Source organism: Lepisosteus oculatus, chromosome 7, assembly GCF_040954835.1.
Source record: "Lepisosteus oculatus isolate fLepOcu1 chromosome 7, fLepOcu1.hap2, whole genome shotgun sequence".
NCBI lineage: Eukaryota > Metazoa > Chordata > Actinopteri > Semionotiformes > Lepisosteidae > Lepisosteus > Lepisosteus oculatus.
In genome coordinates, this window is record NC_090702.1 from 33,272,349 (window position 1) to 33,292,394 (window position 20,046).

General features: G+C 34.4%; 1 protein-coding gene across 6 annotated transcripts in view; it reads right to left on the reverse strand.

Annotated features, from left to right (window-relative positions):
• tfec (transcription factor EC) overlaps window positions 1–20,046 on the reverse strand; it is a 74,429-nt gene that overhangs the window by 9,521 nt on the left and 44,862 nt on the right. For 2 of the 6 annotated variants that reach the window (XM_015352677.2, XM_015352676.2), the window contains exons 3-4: window positions 2,792–3,031; window positions 2,421–2,522 (exon numbers count right to left, since the gene is read on the reverse strand). In XM_015352677.2, the coding sequence (XP_015208163.1) occupies window positions 2,421–2,522; window positions 2,792–3,031 (342 nt within the window). Of the gene's footprint in view, window positions 1–2,420; window positions 2,523–2,791; window positions 3,032–3,689; window positions 5,929–14,045; window positions 14,155–15,660; window positions 15,941–20,046 lie in introns of those variants that run through there. The other 4 variants (XM_015352679.2, XM_015352680.2, XM_015352678.2 and 1 more) reach the window with 4 other exon arrangements.

Below are 20,046 nucleotides of genomic sequence, written 5' to 3' on the forward strand. Positions count from 1 at the left end.
TTAGTCAAAGGCTGTAAAGAACCTGCTTCTGCAAAAGAAATGCATTTAGTCTCTAGGATTACAAGGATTTAGATATATTAAGCACATTCCCAACTAAAGAATTTGCTTTGTTCTTTCAGCAGTTCAAGGTGATACAAGACTTTAGCCATCAGCTTCACTGAAAAGTAGCTACTATAGAGGTTAATTATAATAATAACACTGAAGAAAAATTAAAATTACACATCCAATTCAGGGTCACCAGGGAGCCAGAGCCTATGCTGGATAAGGGAGCAAGTCAGGGTACACTCTGGATGGGACACCGATCCATTGCAGGGCACACACAGCTATACAGTATACTGTATAATGTAACTGAACAAATGCAGAGTAATTTGCAGTGATTGAGATGCAGGCACAACCAAAAGAGTTGTGTCAAGAACAAATACAGCTCAGATTGTAATAATGGGGTAGCTTTAGAATGTAGAAATGTTACCCTGAGTTGTTGATATCACTGGTTATGCATACAGTATTACAGTTCTGTACTTCTTAAATCTTTTAGGTCTCATGTATCACAAAAACCTAAATGTAAACATATACAACATGAAGATTGCTTGCTCATTTTACTTGGCTTGTCGTGCATCATATTTGAGCACAGGTTTTGCCCATTTCTACAGAATGCGTTTTTGTTTAAATAAACAGTAATATGAATTGTAATCTCATTAATTGCAGCCCATTTGGTCGTTAGCTGAGAAATTATAAACAGATACGTATAATCTGAAACTAGTTTGCTTACCGGCTTTTTTTTCAGAGATGTAATAATGTCCAAAAAATGAATTGTTTTGCTTTCCTTTTTCATCCTGTCTTGCTTGGTCAAAGCTGGCTAACCCGTATTAGTCAAGTGAAAATGTGCTAAGCTTTAGCTCTAGTGAGGAGTTGACCTTTGACTCCTTCCAGGTCTTTAAACCTAATCTGATCTGGATAGAAGCTCACAAAAGGGTATGGCTGAAATGACCAATGAAGGTGTTAATATTTACCAATCCATCCTATAAAAACTCCTTCCTTAACTGTACAATCAGATTTTTACCAAAAAAAATGTAAAATTGCAAAAAGCATTTTTAGCTGATATGTTCAGTCCAGGGATACACCATATACTTACAAATACCGTACATACTGTAGTGCTTTAAATTAAAATCTGTTTTTTCAGTGTTGTAATCTAAAAACAAGAGTACAACACTGAAAGGTATAGGCAATGAAAGACGGAAATCTGCCAATTCTACTTGGTAACTTGACTATTAATATTAATATAAGTTACTTTTTAGTATTCAAATCAGGATGATCACTGTATCATTTCTTGAAAGAAGACTTTTTTTGCTGTCTGAAGCAGCAAATATTTACAGTAGATGCTTTCTGTGGCTAAATTTTAATTTGTTATCTGAGCTTTTCAGTATACAACAAGTAGACAAACTACAATAGGGAGAATAGAAAATGCAAAGGCACCCTTGTTATTTACTAAGAGGGTGGATAGGAAGAAATAAAGTAAGGAGATTTTTAAACAAAAAAGGGAAAGTTGAGCCATCTCTGCTTTGGCTTTGGCCATGAGGAGTCTGCTTACAGAAAAAGCAGGTTAAAAACATCTAAAATAAAATTACGCTGTACAGATACTTTTCTTAATTTCAGTTGTTTGAGTAATAAATTGCCCAATTAAACACTTGCAATATTCATAATCCCCGAATCAATGTGCTGTCAAGTCCTACATCAGAATCAACAAGATATCATCACAAATGAGCCTTCTGTCCCACAGTACATTGCCTCCTCTCATTTGCAAACTGATATCCCTAATGATAACCGTTTGATTTGTTTTACTAAAGTACAGTAGCAGAAGTGTAAAGAACTCACTTGTCATTGATATTCAGTTTTTATATCTTTATTTTTGGGATGGTACTGTAAGTAACAATTCTCTCATACTGTTATTATAGTTCTATGTTAATGCAAAACTGAAATAATCTAAAATGCAATGATTCTAATTTTTTAGGTTTGCATAGTTTGTGATAGAAAGACAATCGGTCTTTGCCTGTTTCAGCTTGATTTGTTTAGTTCCTTAACTAAGTTGTTTAAAGTAAAAATAAAATTTATGAATGTTATGGCCTCATTATCAGAGTAATTTTTTGTCTTCCTCAGTGCTTAGTAGCACATATCTTGTCATATCTTGTCAAACTGTAAAAAGTATTTTAAACTTTTGTGACATTAATAGTTTGAGTCCTGCTCGCACTATGGCCCTCAACGTGAACATTGTTTTTATTTTTCTACACAATAGCTTCTTACGAGAACGATACAATTCTTCTAAACATCTGCTACTGCTGTTTGGGAACTAAGTAGGTTTATTTATTCCTTTTGTGGGGTGTGACACATTCAAATGTGAGGAATAATGAATTTACTGTACTTACAGTGTTTGGCATTATGATGTTAGGTTCCATGCATCCCAAGCCCTCATCATTGAAACTGGATTCAAGGCTAATTAAGTCATCAATAACTTCATCCATTGGAAACTAAAAGGAAAAAAATAATAATCAGTGTATTGTTAACAATAAAATGTCTTGCCCCTCCTTTCTAAAATGTATTCACTTATAGAAACTAATTGAACAACAAACATTTCTTTATCCAACTTAAAAAAATATGAATGCTGAAATGCCTGTTATCTAACAGTTTCTCGAGGGGTTTCAGATTTGGATGTTTGAAGTTATTGATGAACAAACAAAACAAAGAAACAGACATTTCACTTGGGAACTAAACTGATTTGACCATTTGGGAGTTATACCTCATTGTCATGACTGGCTGTGAGGGTCAGCAATGTGACTGGGCTCTCCGGTGTGCTGTTGTCATTTATCGGAGGCAGGTGGCCATTTCTCATCACCGCAGACAGCGGCTGTCCAGGGTGTGCATGGGAGACTGGCTGTCCCTGGCTGGCAAGCTTCGTTCCCAGAGTCACGTACTGCTTCACTTGCTGTCTCTGTGCTTGTTGAATGTGATACTTCGAGTTTTCGAGATGACTTTGAACCTGTAAAAAATACGTTTTTTTTTTCAGTGCTTGGTTTTTCACCAATTTTCAGTAAGTGTGACCTATCTCTCCACCTTTTAAAAAAGTTCTAAAATAAGTGTGTCCTGAAAGGTTTGTAAGGCGTTGGAAAGATTAATGAAATATCACGCTTATTTGTCCAAATCAATTCTAGAAAGGTAAATAAACTCAACATTTTGTATTTTTGATCCCAATTACCCAGCAAATGCTTTCTAGACTTCTTGCTAACTCTAAAAGCATTATATGCTTACTAAGTTCAATTTTGCAGCCTTAATCTCTCCAAAGTAATGAAATGAAAAACAAAGTTTGTATTAAACATCAATTAACACCCACATTTGTTGAATTCACACTCCAAAGTACAGAAAATACATTCAAATAATAATGTTCTTTTGCATTTCAGTGCAAAGCAAAAATGCACAGTATTGTATATAACAGTTTTGCAGTGTTGATTTACTAAGCAATAACAGAAAAAAGAAAACTGCGTCTTTCATGCATTAAGGAAAAAAAATGTTAAATTGTAATAATAATTACAAGAAACCAAATCAAAAGGCTTTATCAACTATCAGTTTTGTTCGTTAATTTTCTGTTTTTGTTCTTCATTTCTAATAGAGAAAAATAAAAATATTGTTTAATTCCTTACATTAGGAACTCTGGATCCATCTCTCATCTTGTAGTAACTACAGTCTGTTAGGTGTGGCATTCTTAAACCAAAAATCTTCACTCCAGGACTTAATAATGTGTCTAGCAGGATTCCATCCAATGGCTATCCTCTTGAGTCTGTACTTAGCAAATGCCAATTCAGACTCTCAGCAGGGACTTTATAAACTAACAAGACATCCTAAAAGAGCTAATTGGTTAAAGCTAGGCTATCCCTTGATTGCAAAGCATGATAATTACTTTAAACAGAAAGACACGTTACTTTGTTTTGATCACAACAGGATATCACTTTGCATATATCACAAATTTAACAGGACAGCCCTATTTGGTGTTCCTGGGGCAGCCAATCACTGACTTTCTTTTCAGTGGTCTTCCTTCAGGGGGCTAAACATAAATACTGCTTGTTCTCTGTGGTTTTTAAATAACTCTGCTGCCATTTTTACCACTGCCTTCACTAGCCCATTGTCTTATGTCTATTTCCAAAGACAAACTGTCATGAACTGGGCTTCACAAACAGCTCTAATCTAATTATGTGCTGCACTAAAATACAGCCCGACTCTAATTATATATTTTTTCTTTTCTATAAATTTTCCATGTCATTAATGTGCTAAAATGTATTTCAACAAAACAGTCACGATTTTGGCAACATAAAAAAATCCCCAAACTAATTGTAACAGTACAGAAAAATCAGTTGTAATTGTGATTAATAATTTCACCAAAAGCTCAATGTAGTTTACAAAAAATAATCTCTACTATATAATGAAGGATCAGTAGTGAGAAGCATTTCATTATGTAATGGTTTTTAATTGATATACAATATGTAACAGTCAGATCAGATAGGTTTGCCATCATTGTCAAATGGAAAGTGAAGTATAAAAGTGTTTAAACTTTTATTAAGACTCAACTTTATACATGCTACCTATTATAACCATTTTTCTGAAAAAAAAAGGAAAGGCATTCTGGCATTTTTACACGCTTTAACAGAATTGTACTTTGGTTCTGGCCAAATCTAAAGTCAAATCCTCAAGACAAACTCTAAAGTCTTTGATAGATTTCGTCTACGTCTATAATTTCCATAACAAGTTTGTTTCCTCTAAATAATGTAGGAAGCACAGTTATTAAACAATTATTCAATGTTCAACTGAAGTTGTTCATAAAAGAACAATGGTCCTTAATATGTTAATCTGTTCTGAAGGCAATTCCAATAGACATCATCTTAAAACATATTAAGTAACTCAGTACTTCAGCCAAATCCTAATCAATGCGACATAGAGAAGAGATGAAAGTTTATCCGGGGTGACTCGCCTGGCTGAGGGAACAGGAGTACTGTATGTCATGAGGATGAGGCTGACAGGCCACCCCCCGCACCTCAACATGAGGAATGAGCTAGGGAGCTGCTACAAGGGTGAAGATGGGGTAAAGGTATGAGAGAAGTGCAAAGAGGGTGCTCAGCAGTGAGACGCTTGTGCATAGGAAAGCAAACATAGGCAAGATTAGAGTTGTTCTCCTTCCAAACGTCTGTATTAAAACATCATTTCTGGAAATAAAAGTAAGAGGTTCAACAGCAAACAGTCTGAATTCATTTCAATGGTGATATTATTCTATTAAGGACAGCATAAGACATCTCATACAATTACCCATATGCTTATTCTACACCCACCAGTTTTTGTTAAAAACACTTTGTACTCTAGAGTACTCTTCAAACTTTGTTTTATGTTCTATCAAAAAACTTTGCATGAATAAAACATATAACATCTGTATTAATCATAATTGATTTGTTTTCTAATGTCACATTTTTCATAAATAACTCATAGTTACCTATTATAAGGGCACATAGAATGTGATATATTGTATCCTACATACAGTATTACATGTATAGAATTAACTACATCATAGGTTTCATAAACATTTTTTCAGAGCCTAGGGGTTCATTTCCAAAGTTATTTGGAGTTTTGGGACTATCAGTTATCTTAACAAATCTGCCCAATTAAATTAAAAGTCTACAATTGTAAAGCAAGACCAGCAATTTTGTTGTTTTCACATTTAGGCAAATAGGATGGTGGTGGAAAGTCTAAATCACTAAAATGATTTTTGGACCTGTCATAACTTACCATGAGATAAAGTCTTTAGGCTCTGGGCGTGCGTTACAAAAGTCAAAGGTTTTATGTATCATTGGTCTGTTGGTCTTTATAAACCTTCAACTAACCTAAGTATTTCAAAAGTGTATTGAAATAAAATCTTAAAATATCTTAAACATTCTAGATATTTTTGGGTGAAGTGGGACCTTGATTCATTTTTAATCATTTTAATTTAGTACATAAATTATAATGTGGATTGTGCAAATGCCAATTTAATGGACCAAAAGGAATGGATAATGAGTTGTATGTGCTCTACATTTGACTTTTGGAATGCAATCTCAATAGTAAAGAAGCTCTTTTGATGAAAATGTTCTTCTTAACTATTTTCTAACATTTGATATCCAGCTGCACTCAATACTTATCAGTTTCAATTTATTTTGATCCATTTAATTCCAACTTATCTCATTTAGTATAAGCAACCAGAATAAAAAAAAAATCTTCTTCTGGCATTCCAAGAGGCTCATCCAGGAAAATACTCCACCACATGATTGTTAAGAACTGGCATTCTGTGCCAGTCACAGATTATATCATTGAACCCTGGTGAACTGTGTTATTTCAATTTTTGACAACAATAAACCTCAGAAGAAATTAGTAATGGCCTCTTTGGCTCAGTATTATTCCCTCCAAAATATTTGTTGTCATTTGTTGTGAAGACGTTTGTTAAAATAAAATTATTTCTCTTTCAAAAGTGATAGTCAAAGCAAAAAACTTCAGAATAGCAATCTTTTTGCAAATCAGCCAGGCAAGGTTTTCTGATGTACTGTACAACAGACCATGAAAAAAGCTGTCAACAGAACCTCATTATTCCAAAACACCTTAAGACAGTTTAGAAATTTAGAAATTTAAAAGTGTAAAGTTGATCACACACTCATTTAAAGAGACTAAAACTGCAATATATAGGTGAGGCAAGAGTAACAACATGATTTTCTTACAGACAGCACAGTATAGTCTAAGAATGGTACCAGTTCCCCAGTGGTTCCTTTCTCTTAGTATAAAGATAGGTAATTAAGGGAACCTTTCAGTGTTTCCTATGTGGAATATTTCAACCAGCTTGATAAAAACAATTCTCATATTTCTTGATCCCAGGTTTTAGTATTTCTTACAAGGGACAGGTAGAAATCACTGATAACATCGCTGCTTGGACTACAGTAGGTTTGCACAAAGTAACATGGGAATACTTGGAAAAATTAAAATAATGTACACTAAAATAATTGACATAATGAAAGTATATTATTTTTAGCTGCATTGCTGTCCCACAGCAAACAAGTAATGATATTAATAAAATAAAAGATTATTTGCTTTGTTATACATTATTTCTTTACTGTTAAACTCAATTTTGAAACTAGTGCAGTCCAAAATGTTTACAGCAGGTATTTTGGAAGCCCCTACAATCACCTACTGTATTACAATAACAAGAAGGAGTCAGGTTCTCCAGGAAATCTTCATCATACAACAGGGTAAGTTAGTTATAAGTTATTTATTTCCCAGTGAATCATTTTTACAACTACAGTTTATCTTGGAATATTGTTTGGAAAAAACAGGGTTGTGTAAGCAGCATAGGGAAAACAAATTGATATTTACTGCTTAATTAACGTATCTTCTGTGTGGAATGGAAGGATCTAAGTTAATATATTGAGAGACTGTAGCTTTCTCCATGATGCTTGTCTTTGGCTTACTTTTCTAAAGACTGCAAGCACAGGAGATATGGTCATTAACCAGTTACTGAACAAATTTAATTTAAGTAATACTTTATTGGGTAATGCATCTTTAACAAAGCCAGGCCTGTCTCTGAAGACACAGGAGTTTTAAAAACAACAGCTAGAAAATGTCTTTTGTTAAATTTGATATATAGACTTTTAAATTGGTGTGACTGTTTTCCATAAAGAACTCTTTGCCTTTGAATAAGAATTCTTCCGTTTTTGTTACCCCCAGATTAGTTATGGCAAGGTTATATATCCGACTGCATGTCAAGGAGATTCAGTAAGGGTCTGTTTTAACATTTGTGCACTTGCTTTGACAATTTAACAGAAAAAGTAACACAGAAACAAACGCTACAATTTGGTTAAAGACAGGTAATTCATAAAAATATACAAAAAAATATTTTTTTCCCTGTTGGCCAATTAAAATAAAATGATAGTCTTTTTACCTCATTCATAAAAATGTCATCAGGATAAATGCAGTGACTCTCATGTCATATGGCAGGTTAAAAGTATGGAACACTATTTGGGTCATAAAGGTCTCACAACATACATTACAGGAATTAGAGTTACATGTATTTTTTGACATATTATATTTGATATGTAAATATACCTGTATGACACATGGTATAATATGCACACATTTTGGCCAATCATATTGTTACTATTAAATGGCTTCAAATTGTAGCCATGTAGTAGTGTATAACACATTTAGTAAACCTAAGGAATTATTTCTTTCTTCTACATCGTTAGAAAAATATTCTGCCAACAGAAAAATGTGTTGTAGAGCAGTATTTCCCCTCTGAATATATTGACAGAACACATTTCTGCATATATTTCTCAAACATTGATTTAAAAAGGGTTGTTTTGGGCATATCTTCTATTTTCCAAAGAATGAAAATTAATAAAGAGGAAAGAACAAAGGAAAATCATCTGAACAACTCTGATTCTGATAGGTGGATGGTTAGCAAGCTCATACTTAAGTATGAAGATAAGCACAAGCCCAAAACAATCCATCAATTTCATAGTCAAAAGTAGAATTGTATGTGTTGCTCTTAAGTACAAAAATAGGACGGTAGTTTTCTTAAACAAAGGACCACCGTTCCTTAAAGCTTAAAATCATTTTCATTAAATATGCACATTAGGTATGAAAAAGTATTTGGTTTCCAAATCCCTTTAAGCAGGGACCAGAGAACTGTGGGATAGTATTTTGTTACACACAACACACTGTGCATCAGGAGTTTCTGCATATCCAATTCAAAGAAATCCAAATGTTTAATAACTTTCTCCATATTTTTACACAGGAGATGTTTGTTCATCTTAAACAGTTTCCTTGCTAACATTCTGGCAATGGAAGGCTGTGATTGTCCATCCTCACTTTGATTTGTCTAAATGTTTTGCTCGCAGTTGGAATATAAGACAAATTTGCTTATCATTTCAAAGTTCTTTATTTTTGTCACAGATTCATTGGGAGCCAGATTTCTGTTAATACTTGGAAACTCCAATTTGTCCTACAAATAATGTTGATATTATAAGGCAAACAATGTAAAATAAACTTGAGTACACAGCACAAGCACTACTAATACATTAACACTGTCAGCTTGGAAGCCTGTGCCAGCATCATATAACCCCCTCCCATGGTTCAGTGTGTGATGTCCTGAAACAATCCAAATCTTAGATCATGAGTCACATAATATCAACCATGCATATTATGATTTCATTACAAATAAAAATTATTAATATTAATATTTAACTCAAATATGTATTAATATTCAAGTACCTTAGTATTTTATATCCATCGTTTCAGATTTAATAATTTTGGGGGGGAATATTGCTAGCATTGGAGTTTTTTCACTTAAGAACTTTTCTTATCAAGTGGAAAAGAGTTTGGTCAACTGAAGTAGAGAAGTGTTATAAATGTGGTAAACAGAAGCTTTCCTAAATCTGCCTTTGGTGAATACAGTGCAAAAAATATTTTTTTAACTCTAAAGTTCCTCTCTTTTTATAATAAAACATCTCTGAACTTGCTCAAGGTAAAAGGAAAGAACCATAGCAATCTGCCCTACATCACGCAAATATCATAAATATCCCAAAGATTATTATCATGGTATTAACCACAATATTAGTAACATTGACAGCAACCTTTTGTATCACATTAATTCATGTCAAATATATTGCTGAGTCATAATGAGATGTTTATTACCCAAACAGCATTTCATTAAAATTGAGTTTTATAGCAAAACGTCATAATCATACTTATTTCATATACAGAAACAGAAGTACTTTTCTGTTAAACTACTGTGTCATTGTGCCGAAAACAAAATGTAACTGTAAACTCAAATTTCTAATATCTTGCAAAAGATACAGTACATTAGAAATTTTATCCAAGTGATCATTACTGTATTTCAACTCGAAGTTAGGAATATTGTAAGCATAACTAGGAATGTATTTCAAGAATCCCATCCCGCTGTTTCTTGAAGGAAGCCAGGGCATCATCTTCAACAAAATGGCTGCCTAAGCTTGTTCCAGACTCCCACTGCTATCTGTGTAGAAAAAGTGCCCAAAATTTAAATTTCAAAGTTTTTTTTTTTCAATTTAATGAAAAGAACCAATTTCAATTACGCAAACATAAGATGACATACTTGTGAAGGTGAGCAAAGTGGACTAGGTACTCAAATCACTTCTTCAGCTGCAATGGGATCTACAATATTGTTGCAGCAAGGCTATGTCTATGCTTAGAATTACATGATTGGAATGATTAGAATAATAATCTTCCTCTTGCCTTGAACTGAAAATAAATACTGGACGTGCTTAATTCTTTTGAATGAGTTTCTTAGATGTTAAAGAGATGTGAATCTCATGGTCAGCAAGTCCTTGATTTCCAATATCATCTCAATCCACAGCCGAGGGAGGCAGATCTGGACTCAAACACTGTTTCTGACAGGTGGGTCAGAGTGATGCATCAATGAGGCATGTGCCACATGCTGATGCCCACTGCACCTGATTAAATCATGATCAATCACTACCAATGATGTCAATTTAAAAGCCTTGTTACAAGACTTATTTCAGATGTAATATTTCTACCCATATTTAACCATAAATAACCATATTTAAACCTGTATTATTAGTATCTGCTGTACGTAATCTCATTAGTGACTGATCAGCCATTTGTACTGTATGTATCATGGCAGATTTGTTTGTTTCTTTGTTCATCAACTGCTGAAGACTCAATATTGTTTTGTCAGTTGAACAGAAGTATTATGTTAAGTCACTGAATGATAAATAACCATTTTGAAGTTTAAAGGTAAAGACAGGCAAAATCAAGTCGAAAGATTATGTAAATCCTTTTTCTCCTGAGAACAACTTCCTTCTCAGTCTAGGTCACCTGCTTCAATGTACATGTACATCAGAAATTAAGAGTATTCCCAGACTTCACAACAATGTAAAATTGGATTAGACCTTTCTGAGACAGGTTAGTATTACCCTACTGATGATGTGTTGTTGCCATTAGAATCCTGCTCAGAACGAGAGGTGCAGGTTCAGACGTTTGGTGTCTGTGCTTGGCTGAGGAGACAATGGTGCAAATCGACCATCTGTGGGATTATAACTGAACGCCTCTAAATCAGAATCCCCCCTAAAAGGTGACAAAACACATATAGATATAAAAAGCTACTAACAAAACATCATGTCAGACAACAGCTCATCAAGCACGTGAAAATAGAATAAATATTTTCCAACAGACAAGTCTGTACTTTTACTTCCAGAATTTTATATGAATCACTTTCATAAAAATACGAATGTATACAAATACAAGTGTATACAAATAAGGAAAATGGAGCATTTTAATAGTATTGCCCTCAGTCACGGTATAATTAGATTGGTTGTTTAGTACCAAGGGGTCACAAAGTCAAGCTCTGTGATATATTTGGCATCTGACAATATTCAAAAATTATGCAGACTCTCGACCTCTCTCATTTTCTAACTGATGAGCAATATCACAGGTACAGTACGTATATATTTCCTCACTCACAAAAACAACAATAACCATTTATATCTTGACAGTTCTCCACTATGTGTATATTGATCATCTGTGGACTGAAGGACCCACTTGACATTGAGTCCCAGCAAAGGGTTTTATTTTGTCTCAACTGGAATTATACACAGTTAATATAAAAAGAACAGCATTCAAATAAGGTGTACTGTATAGTACAACTCTCCTTCCCCAGTCTGTCTCTCTCTCTCCAACTGTAGCCCACACAGAATGTAGTCCTTGTTTCATTTTGAAATTAAAATTACTCTGCACCTCTAAAACAGGTCCATAAACAAAAAACACATTACAGACAATACAAATCTTAGTCCAACAGTAGGTGAGAAGCATGTCAGCTCTCTCTAATATGATGAGATGTCAACCATCTCAGATCAGTTGCAGGCCTGTGGTAGACAGGCATCAGACTTTATTCCTGCATACTGTATGAATGACATGGATGACTGAGATTTACCACTCACAAATGCTATAACAGAGTGGAAATAGAGTGAAAACTCCTTTCCTTTTTAATGGTAAAGCCACTTGAAAATCTAAAAATACTATGCTGAGTTTTGGTAAAAAACTGAACACATATTGAGTACTAAGAGTTGAGTACTAAATGCACTACAAAGGACAGCACAGAGCCTAATACTATAACTAAAGGATATTATATATTGTGATACATAAAGGAGATTCATACTACAGTGTAGATTAAAATTTGATTCCAGAAATGTATGCTAAATAAAGAATCTACATTTTAAAAATATTAAGAATTAGTGACGATCATACTAAACCTCCACTGAGGGAGTTTTCATGGATGTACAAATATTTCATGCTTTGTGGGGGGTTTTAATACAGTAAATGAGTGATCAGTCCAAGTTTATTTCATAACAGACTCTTCTGTAAAATTCAACTCAAAACTACAGCCAGGATTTCACCTTACAAGTCACCATCAGTTTTAACAAGCCTTTTCAACTGATTGTTTCTGCTGTTATTTGCATTTTTAATAGAATAAAGCAAATGTTTGAAGTCAGAAAATTATCCTTCATCATTTTTTTCTAGTTTAACATGCTGAATGAATGAAATTCTTGGAAAGAGCAAAGAGTGACCTGTTCACAGTTTTCTCTGACAACAGGGGTCTTGTTTAACCCTTATCTAGTGGCCTGCACTAAAACACGTTTAGCTATGGCTCCAGCAATTGAAGAACTAAAAAAACACACAAAAACTCCATTCACTCGCAAGCCCACCATTTTTCATCTTAGGTCTACACACTACTTCCATTGCTAATATACTCTTTAGGGTTAAAGGACAACAAAAGCAATATTTCACAGGGAAAGAGAGCCATGTGACCAGGAAATGTGACCTCAGTCTATTTTGGGGGTTCTAGAGCATCTTTTTCTCTTCATATAAATAGTAGTCTAAAGAAAGAAAACAGATTTCTTACAAACTACTGTTGCCCTGACGTGGCAGCTCCATCATTAGTTTCACTTCTGATCTCATTTCAGATATTTGAAACACTTCCATGCCTCTGTTTTTCAAAATCTAGTGCTTGTAAAGTTGTTGTGGAAAACAATTCCCTAAGAAGTCCTTTAAAGCAAAACAAAGCCATTTATATGGACCATCATATACAAGTGCAGTGTCTTTAACTGCAAAATAGACATATTTCTAAAATATAAATGGATTTTTTTTATTTTTACTATGAGAATCACACCTGGCATTTACTCTTGTGAATGTGCTAATTGCTTAATCTTTGTTAACAAGATAGGAAATAATTTTGGGTCCTTGATAAGAATATCATGAATTAATTAACAATCAAAACACAAAGGTGTCAATGAGTTGTGGCATATAAATGAAACAGTTTAAAATTATGTAGAAGTTTCTGTACAATATCCAGTGTAACAATATTATATTAAAGTGAGATCCTGTTGACCAGGCACCTTAATATTAAAATGGTGTTTAGACCCAAGGAGACTGTGCAGAGAAATATCAACAAAAAAATCATTCAAAAGATGATCCCCCAAAAACATAATTCAAGACTTAACCTGAAGACTAAAAAGCTTATCTCCTTTACGTTAATACACATATATCTCAGAGACAACACCAAAACAAACTCAATCAACATTTAAGATCCAAATTGTTAAAGAAATAATAATGTTTAACAACTTAAACATTACATTGTTCTATCCAATACTTTAAGTTATCTAAGTCAAAGCACACTGAAATTCCTTACAGTTAGATATCAACATTGATTTTTAAGTGCAAAGCTTTTAAAAATAAGTAAATCCAGTTAAACATCTACAAGATACTCCTGTCTGAAGAAAGAAATTGAAATTAAGAGTTAATTTATCTTTAACTTCCCTATTTCATTGAGTTACAAATCTGAAATCCATCTGACGGCATGGAGAAATAGTGCAGAGCATTTAATTGCAAAACAATCTGGAATAAAAGGAAGACTGAACATTTTTTGCAAAATACCTTACAGAGATATCTGGTAAAATGGCTCCGCTTATCACTTATTCTGAATGTTCCATATTGAAAGTGGACCGAAGACCAGAGTCAACCAGAGATAAGCAATTCTAGAAAAGACGTTGCTCAACGTTTCAATATTACTTCAGATGTGAGTTTCACTTCAAAAAAATCCATGCAAGTTATGAAATAATGGAATCGTGGTTTTGAAACAATTGTCATGTCATGAAATGTAATCTATGCAAGTTCCGTTCAAAGGAGTTTCCTTTTGTAATGGTACTGGACAATAACAGAATGTGAGGTGTTACAGTTAATCTTGAAACTGAATTGGAAAGCTTCTCACATGCCTTTTCTTCCACAGGAGAAGAGGAAAGCAGGATATTCTGGATTTTTTAGTTTACTTTAAGTTTTCAGTCAGGACAGCCCTCATTTGGAAATGTGCTTATGTGAAATCATTCAGTGAAATGAAAACTGAAATAATTTAAAGTTCAATTTATGGTCAATATTGACCATAAATATGTCAAACTGTAGAAAAACAATAAAAATGTTTTTTAAATAGGGTACAGAGCATTGGTCATATGTTTTCTCAAAACAAAGAAATTCAAGTATTTTTTTACATTTGTGGCTTTCTGGACAGGACCTAAAAATATGAATTGCTTATATTCTTTTTTTCTGGAAAAATGAAAGTATTAATGTACTGTATAGTTTTATCATGTGTATACCCACAGACACTCTACAGTTCAGTGTTGCCAGTAATTTAGGTTTTAGAAATCTAAAAAATGTAAAACAATTAAACGAAAAGATAAAATTAGAGTTAAATCTTCCTAGTCATAGCGTGTTTTTAAATGTGAGCTTACATAACTATTGCAAAAACATTGTAGAGGCTATAAAGTACATTATAATAACATTAAAAATCTTTTATTTTTTCTAAAACCTAAATTTTAAACCTACTTCTACCATAAAAGAAGCCATTACCTCTCCTGTAATAATGCTGATGTATCTTAATGAATCCATATGTACCTGTCATTTGATTGGAAACAATAGTAATCATCGATTATGCATGTTATGATAGCATCATGCGGCCACGCTGAAACTGTTCTGCTGACTACCTAAGGCTGCATTCAAATAAAGTCTGACCTTTTGCTGTTAGGAACAACAACAATATTATCATTTACTAAAATTATGTATTTTTACAGAAGCATACAAATTTCTCTCTGATCATTGATTTAAACATTTACAAATATTCAATGAAAAACAAGAATCATTTTTTTTTTATTTGAATATCCCAAACAGTGCCAGGAAAAAGGGAACCTAAAAAGAATTTGTTTTAAAACAAATGTCAAATTATACACCAGAATTTAAAAAGAAGTAAAGTTTGTTTTCATCATTTGCCCTTAATGTACAAGTTCAAAATGTTATATCCCTCTATGCATTAAGCCAAAGAAACTTTGTAGAGTTACATCAGTCAAGCTGAAGCCTTAAGGAAACCACACAACCACACATCTAGGCAGCTTCCACTGTTAACCTGTAATTAAGTTACAAACCAGAGCTAAAGCACTTATCGATTGTGTGAGACATTCTCTGCTTGGTAAGGTGACGGAAACAATTCCGCCTAGCAGTGTTACCTACCGGCACTAATTGGATTTCTGTCAGTGTTATCACTTTGACAACACAGCATCGACTCATGGTTCCTGGTGCAACAGCAGCAGGAGCAGCAGGGGAAAGCACAGAAACAGAAAAATAACAAACACGAACAGCGTCAGATTAACGGCACTCAAAGCCGAGAGCTGCGCCCGAAAGGCTGGTTCTATTGATTCAGGGTTCACCCCGCACAGATGCGCCTCATGCTCCTTTGTGAGGGGAGAGATAGAGAAGCTTCAGCTTAAAAGAGAAATCCATGCAGAAAGGAAGACATGACACAGCGGTTTTCAAGAAAAGCAACTTCCTATCTGTTTGTGAGAGAGCAAGCAAAGCAAGGGCCCGACTGAGGTCGCAGTGTAGGTGGCGGGCTGAATGTGTGGCTGCCCCTTGCCTGACTCTGCTTTCCTACTTCAGTGAATAAAGTTCATCTGAGCACAATTCCTCTTCCTCTGATTCCCTGCTTATCTCTCTGACAGTTGCTTCCTATGGTACTTGCTGCAATGAATCCATCAAGAGCCAAAACCACGGCTATTTTTTGCACAGATACACTGTGCAAAACAATGAAACGCAGGTCATTTGTATCCCGTATTTACTGTGTTTGCCAGCTTCCTTCACAGATAATGGTGACCACAGTGTTTCTCATTTTGTTCATTTATCTGTGTGCTATTTTAGAGCACTTTGAGCTTTTAAATGCATATTACAAATGGATTGCCATGAACCATGTCTGTTGGAATGGAGGCAGTCTGTTTTTATTGAATGTCATCTTTTTAGCCACAAGTAAATACCGCTAGTGTTCTTACAAGTTCAGTTTTGCCATTCTTAGACTTGAGTGCCAATTGTATGGGACTTTGTACAGTTTGTGTCTCTTCATTGCCTTATCTACCATTGCACCAACAGTGTCAACTAATCAGTTCTTATTTCTCCTTCAAAAAAGTAAATTAAATAAAAATATTTTCATGGGTAATAAAAATATCTGAAATTACTTTGGAATGGAAGGATGACACAGGACATAAAATCCATGATCTTCTAGGTAAAATAAGAAGAACCGTGTTGGAGTCTGCAGTGTTGCTTCAGAAAGTTGTAAGTTTAGTAAAGTGTATCAAATATAATACACATTTAGACTAAATATAAGTATAGTGTTATCAAAAACATGATTTTAAGATGATAAACTAACTCATAAATTGTCATTCTATAAAATACTAATTCTTATATGGTCATTACACAAGCAGCAGTGTTGCTGTAGTGCTTCGGTTTTCAGAGATAACAATCATTTATTTCACTCTCATTCTGAAATTCCAGCCCTTGGGATATCATTTATGTGAGTTTACAAATGAGATGGAACATTTGGCCCATCTAGCTGATTTGATAGTTAAACTAGTTTACTGTTCAGTTCAAGGTTGTAAAGTTAGGTTAATGTAAGACCTATACCATACAAATAAAATGTTATTTACTTTACTGCTATTTACCATTCTGTAGTGATGAAGAACATTAAAAAAGTAGCAATTTTGGAAGAACTGGCTTTTGACTTTTGAATTGGAATTTATGCAATTTCTTAGTCTACTCCAACACCTATTTAATATTTTTTTAAATGTTTAAAATAATTACCATTCCAGAATATAACAATTTACTGTCGTTATGCTGTCTTGTGCTATGGAGGATAAAATCTCCAGCTTTTCCTGACAGACAAATAATAAAAAATACATTTTGAGTCAATAGTGCAAGCAATCCTAAATAAATCTCAACTTGAATTAGAGATAAAAGGAGTCCCACAGTATAAACATTGGTGTCCTTTCTCTCTGTAAGACTATAGGACTTAATTAAATCAGAAATTTAAATACCTAAGTATGAGACGATGGAAATGACTGTGAAAACACATTTACTTTCATTCAAGCTTTACAATACAAAGTCCCAGCAGATGCTACAGTAGCAAAAGCAATGAAAGAATTGACCCTGCATTACAAGACAGGCACTGAAATGCTTTTGACATGCTGTGTGCAACATTTCAGAATCAATTATTTATAAAAGCCAGAAACCAACCCATTGTGCTATGATGACAGCCTGTTTTACCCACTCAAATAAACAAACGCAGTTTCACAGAGCCATAGCATTAACAGGGATCCAAACTGTAGCCAGGAATTAATCAGCATGCTTGTATCCTTGTTAACATAACAAGTGTCTGTTATTTTCATGAGTACAGCACAGTAATCTCCTAATTATTATCTCTTCGGACCTAAGGGCAATCATTGCTTTTCAACTTGGTCTATGTTCAAAAGCCCATTGGCCAGATTATTATCAGTGCCTGTAAAACAATTATGACTACCCTTATTCACTCTCTTTTCAGACGTTTTTGTTTCCTTCCAAAAACATGAATGACTTTCTTTTACTTTTTGTATATTTATAGCCAGAACTGGTACGCTGATTTACAGCATGTCATCGAATTTTATTTGCCACTTAGTTCTCTTCACAATTTGAAGTTAATTAGGGTTTTGTGATCAGACCTTTTTTAGCTTGTTTTTACTTGGTTTTTCCAATGAAACATTTTCTCTTTCACAAGTATGTATTATTTTGCTATAAAACACTATAGGCCCAGGCTAGTGACAGTACTAGCAATAAGCGGGGCGGAGCGGTGGCTCTGTGGCTAAGGATCTGCGCCTGTGGCTGGAAGGTTGCTGGTTCAAACCTGCAGCCGGCAGAAAAATCCTACTCTATTGGGCTCCTGAGCAAGGCCCTTAACCTCAGCCGCTCCAGGGGTGCTGTACAATGGCAGACCCTGCACTCTGACCCCAATCTTTTCTCTCCCTGTCTGTGTACCTGTGTGTTTCACGGGGAGCAAGCTGGGGTATGTGAAAAGATGAATTCCTAATGCAAGAAATTGTGTATGGTTAATAAAGTGATCTTAAGAATTGCACCTTGGCTAAACCACATAAGCAGTAGAAAGGGGATCAGCCAGCATCATTGAGGAACAAGGGAGTGGTTGCTTGGAAAGAGGAGCAGAAAGTGGATATTTCTGGATCCTGCTTGTTCCTCACATTTATTTGAATTAGGTGGAGAAATGCTTTTGTTGTTGTGTTTGCAGGGGCAGGGGGTGAGGGGGAGCAATTTCTGTAAAAAACACACAGCTGATGTCAGACTGAGAGACTGTCATCTCTCTGTCAGCTCATACAGACTCAAAGTTTGTATTCAAAGAAGAGAAAATGACCAGAGAGTTCAAGGCACAAGCCCCTACCCCTAATCACCCCCTATTCCATGTCAGGTTTTGCCTTTGTCAAGTCTTGTTATTGCAGGAGGCCACTGTCTAGAGTACAGTAGACATATGAAGCATAGTTTCTCTGTTATCTACAGCTTGTGAGCTCCATAAGCAGGAGAGCACAGTGGTTAGTTTAATGGATGAGAAGCAATATGGATATTTTGAAGACTCTACTCCATTCCACTGTTGGACACTGTCAGGAACAAAGTCTGCCCAATATATTAACATAATTTCTTTCACTTTCCTACCTAATTAGGCTTATTTACCAGTTTCCTTTTATAATTGATATATTTATATTTGGTGCTGTGGAAATCAGCCTTTAAGGGTTTGTCAGTCTATAGGGAATTCGGAAATCACCAGCTGTTGAGATTTTGAGGTATTTTGAGATTTTGTTTTTGCTGAGGATGCTTATTGAGCATTTTTGCCTCAACTTGAACCACAGATAGAATAGTCACCTTTTTTAGGCCCACATACACCATATATAAATCATGAACAACTTTCCATAAAAGTTGAGTTGCTTCTGAGACACAACTTCAAAGTGCTGCTACCACATCTAAGGACTGTTTTATCCAAGTAGAAAAGGAATGCATAATAACTTCAGCACTTTAATGATTTATATATAAATTAAAGATTGCAGCATTTTTAAGATTATATACATAGCAAAGGGATACCTACAGTTTCACATTTTGGACTGTAACTCAAAAGCATACACCTAAAAATTGTACTTGACAAGTATGCTTCTAAATATCAACATTCACATAAATTAAACAGAATGATGAATTGTATTTTTACATGACTTCTTTTATATCTCCATTTTGCCAGTTTTCAGATAAAAGTGTACTATCAGTTATAGAGACAAAAACCTGGATTAAATGGAAACCTCCACCCACCCATCAATCCTAAATTTCAGTGAATACTTTCCAATGAGCAAAACCAGGACTCCTCTGAAAATACAAAGACTTGACACAACACGTCTGCGATTTCTGTTTGGTGGCTTGCTGGAAAGTTTGGTTTAATCCAGGCCGACAAATAGAATACGGGTTTTGAAACATATTAACTATTTGGATTGCATGTGTGTAGTACTTCCATTTTTATTACTCCTATTTAAAACATATTGAAACAAAATT